At 47.2% G+C, this 4,248-nt stretch overlaps 1 protein-coding gene across 1 annotated transcript; it reads right to left on the minus strand.

Annotated features, from left to right (window-relative positions):
- Positions 1-1,286: 1,286 nt before the first annotated feature.
- On the minus strand, positions 1,287-4,060 carry TOMM34 (translocase of outer mitochondrial membrane 34; the record flags this gene model as incomplete). The annotated part of the gene is made up of 5 exons (XM_010176499.1): positions 1,287-1,385; positions 1,914-2,040; positions 2,695-2,839; positions 3,107-3,267; positions 3,908-4,060. Coding segments are annotated over 5 exons (685 nt in total), but the record flags the coding sequence as incomplete, so codon positions are not given.
- Positions 4,061-4,248: the final 188 nt, after the last annotated feature.

Here is a 4,248-nt window from a genome sequence, read left to right on the forward strand (position 1 = left end):
GAAGAAAGGTGGGAAACAAAGATATTTGAACCCTGACTTATGGGCTAGCTTCTGTCTCCTGATCTGTATGTAAGTTGGCTCAGGTCTAATGTTGTCCAGCATCTTGACTTACTACTTAAAGCACTCGACCTGTGCAGTGTGCAAGGCTGAGCAATGGTTAGACACCCTGATGTATTGTCACTTCCTGACAGATGGCTTCCAAATCAAGGTATTGTACAGCAGCACTTGAAGTCTTCTGAGAAAAAGGGGGACAGTATGAAGTAAAGTGGTTAAAGTGTTCCAGTTCCCCTATACCATCCATTACAGAAAAAACACAGCTCTAAAGTGAAAATAAACATGGCTTTAATGAGAACTGGTTTTAATGGTTCATGTCGCTTTACCTCCCAATTTAAGTCAGTGCCATCAATACCAGAGAAGATCAGAAAGCATAAGCATGCATTGAAGTAGTAAGCCAGACCTCTGCTGGGATGTTACAACATATCTTCCTCCCTGTAACACCCTCTAGCAACTGCTCCAAAAGGCACAGAGGAGCTAAAGTGGTTTTTTAAAAAAAACAACAAAAAAAAAAAACAACACACAAAAAATTATAAAATTCCTGAGCACCCAGAATCCAAAAGTAGTGCACAGTGTAACCAGGCAGGCTTAACTTGCTGCTGTTCATTTCAATGTGCAGAATAATTAAAAATAAAAGTAAGCTGCTTCTGCAAACATCCGCCCAGCCACACTAAGCAGCAGAAACTCAGCTGAGGGCCAGTGGGCATCAAGTAGGAGAGGGAACAAGCTTGGCCCTGTGCAAGTATCTGTGCCTCTGTCACAAGAACGGTACGTGGTACTAGGGCAACTGCAGCAATTCCTGCAGCAGCCTTAAGTAACAGCAGCACAAACAGCAAAATTGTCACCTGAATAAGGACTCAAAAAAAAAAAAAAAAAAGTCTATAGCTCTTCAGGAAGAGAACAGCCACTTCACATGCATCTTGCCAACATGGAAAGAGTCCCTGAGGCCAACAGTTACAGGCAAGTTGACTTTAACCAGGGAAGTTAACCTCTATGCCTCTCAGGGAGGGGCATTAAAACTTTGAACGATCTTGGAGCCAGCTAATGAGTTTGATACAGATTGTGTGTCTTAACATTCATTGTGCTGGCACAGAACCTGTTACATCTTAGCAGCAGTGGAAGATAGATTTCAATACCAATCCTGCGTTAAGATTGGTCCCTGTAACACCACCAGAAGGGAAAAAGCTTTCTTCTACAGTGGAAAACAAAGCTTTCCTTGTTGCTTGGTTACCCTAGGCTCTGTTCAGTTCTTGCAGTAATCTCAGTGCAGCTGTGTTCTTTGGTTCAGTTTTCAACAAGCTCTTGATATCAGCAATACTTGATTTGTAATCCTAGAAGGAGAGTATTTTTTTAAGTGTTAGTGTGTTAAAAATGCAGTCTAAGGCTGCAGAATTATTACCCAGCAACAGAGGCAAAGGCAACACGACTAAGGCTGTGACTCCCTCTTTATAATTGCTTGAGCACTGGCATTAATGTAGCTGTTCTAAAATATGCTTAAACTAGGGCTGAGAAGACAATTTCATCACTCAAGTGGGTCTGGAGTCCAACATCGATGCAGTACATCATCCAGTACGGCCTACAGAATTTCTCACCAGACACACAAAGATACAGTTCAACACAACATGGAGCTGCTTTCAGCATCTCTAGAAACAGGACTTGATGCTGAGAAATTCCTGAGATCCAAATGGCAAACAGTGATATGAAAGAAAATCCCCCCTCAGTCCATACAGGTCTCTGGTATCTGACAGCAGATGTTGTTTAGCACAGAAACAAGTTCTAAAGGGCATCTCTGGCCCCCATTGTGCATGGACAGGCTCCTAGTCCTAGCCCAAACCTGTTAAAAAAACCTCCTGACTTACCTTCAGTTCTTTAAGTGCTTGAGCACGTCTGTAGAGTGCCTTAACATTTTTAGGATCTAACCTCAGAGCTTCTGTGCAGTCCTGTACTGCTTCCTTGTATTGCTTCAAAGTCAGGTAACAGAGAGCTCTGCAATACAGATGCCTGGTTAGAAACCTTTGGCTAAAAGAAGCACCTACTGCTGCAACATACATAGCAAATCTCAGCCAACCCCTGTGCAGCACAAGGCTGGACTGCAAAACCAGTCTTTACCCTTGTACATTACGTCATCTTACTTTTTAAGTTCAAGTTTATTTCAGTTAAAAAGAGGGAAAAAAGGAAACAGTCTTTCAGTTTAAAAAAAAAATAAAAATTTTAGAGGAACCTGCTCTAAAACTAAGAACCTGCACTTCAGGGATGCAGGTTCCTACCTGTACCAGTCCAGAATATGCTCTGCTTGCTGCAATTGCCTTAGAAGTACTTTGAGCACTTAAAGAAGTAGAGCAGTCTGCAATTTATGGTTCGTGAGGCAGCAGACACTACTGAAAATACTACAGTCCTGGCAGACAAGCATTAAAGGGAGAAACCCCTTATCAGCCCTGAGCTGAGTGTCTGCAAGGGTTTTGCAGTACCTGATCAAATAATGTTATAGAAACTCCAGGGAAGACTGCACTAGGGGTGAACATGTGTGGGTGCTTTTGATTTATTTATTTGTTTGGGAGCAACCTGACATGAGTGGTCAGAGGTACCACAGTGGCTTTTATAAAGGGACAAGAAGTACTTGGGCAAAGAGCTGAGTAGTACCTGTTGGTGTAAGTTGCACATTCCTGGTTGAGCTTTAAACTCTCACTGTACTTCTCAACTGCTTCTTTATGGTTTCCTTTCTTTACAAGTTCATTTCCTTCTTCCCTCAGAGTTCGTGCTCTCTCAGTGCCAGCAGCAGTCTGCTCTAGAAACAGTGTGAAAGAATACAGAACACTGTAAAACTGACAAGATCAGCCCAGCCCCTCAGAGAGCAAATATCCCCGTACCAGAGGTGAGACTCAAGAGACATCAAAGGATCCTGAATCAACCAAAGAGGCTGTGGCAGAACCAGGCCCAGGTTTCTCCAGGCCTCAGCCCCAGCTGCAGACACACCAAGCAGGCATGGCAGCTGTCTTGTTCATCACCCTTCTGAGCTACAGGGCTCTGTGCCCAGCCAAGGGCACGCTCTTACCTGGTTCTCCCCGCTGTGCAGTTGCAGGAGGAGTGTTTGCCCCAGGGCCTCCAGCAGAAGGAACGCTCCACCTCGTCTGGGCAGAAATGGGGACCGTGGGGATTGGCGGGAGCTTCTGGCGCCAGTTCAGGCCATCCTTCTCCAGCAGGGCTTTAGTCATCCTGGAAGAGATGGCTGGCAGTCACCCGGTCTGGCTGGACAGGCCATGCAGTGCCAGTAGAGTCACTTTTTAACCTGGCTCATGTATTGAGGACAGCACCTCCCTGCTGACCCCTTTATGTGCATCTAATCTAAGTTCCTTCTATGGACAGGACATTAATGAAATGACCTTCTTCATGTGAGCTGGGCTAAAAGTATTCTAGGACAGGGGCTGGGACTGTCAGTGCTCAGGTGAGCAAGAGGTGTGCCTGTCACGCCTCAGCCTGGCAAGTGATGAAGTGAAGCAGACAGCTCAAGGAAGAGAAAAGGACTACAGCAGCCTGTAAAACCAGTCAGCAGAGGGAAGCTTAAAGCATGGGGCACTGAAACTTGTAGTTTATTATTTCCTTTAAACGAGGCACTGAACAAAGGGGAAAGTTCCAGAGAATTAATTCCCAGTCCTCCCGAGAAAGGAGCTAAAGGCGCTAGCAGACAAAGGGAGCAGGGCCAGGCCTTGTGTGAAGTGTGAGAGCCCTCTGTGGCTTCATCCTTGTGTTCAGAAGCCCAGAAACAACATGAGTCTCTCAGGAGCAGCCAACTGAGCTGCTGTGCTCCCCAGCCCTTCGGTGTTACCTGCCGGGAGCACCGTGTCGTGTCCCTTACCTGTTGACACCATCGTGTGCTGCCTGTATGGAGCAGTCCACCTGCAGCATCGTCTTGTAGTCCACGTAGGCCAGCTGGTACCTCTCCAGGGACTCGTAGGCTGCAGCCCGTCTGAGGAGGGGTTTGATCCCAAAAGGCACCAGGTCCAGGGCACTGTGGGCAGAGGGAGAGAGCCGGGATGACAGGGGAGGGAAACTGGGGAGGGCAGACCCGGGGTGAGGGAAACCAGGGAGGGCAGAGCCGGGCTGAGGGGGGAGAGGGCTGGGAAAGGCAGACCCGGGGTGAGGGGAAACACCCGGGGCAGCGTGAGCCCGGGGTGCTGCGGGTGGTCTCGGGTACGG

The sequence above is a fragment of the Antrostomus carolinensis genome, unplaced genomic scaffold (genome assembly GCF_000700745.2).
Source record: "Antrostomus carolinensis isolate BGI_N321 unplaced genomic scaffold, ASM70074v2 Scaffold50579, whole genome shotgun sequence".
Taxonomy (NCBI): Eukaryota; Metazoa; Chordata; class Aves; order Caprimulgiformes; family Caprimulgidae; genus Antrostomus; species Antrostomus carolinensis.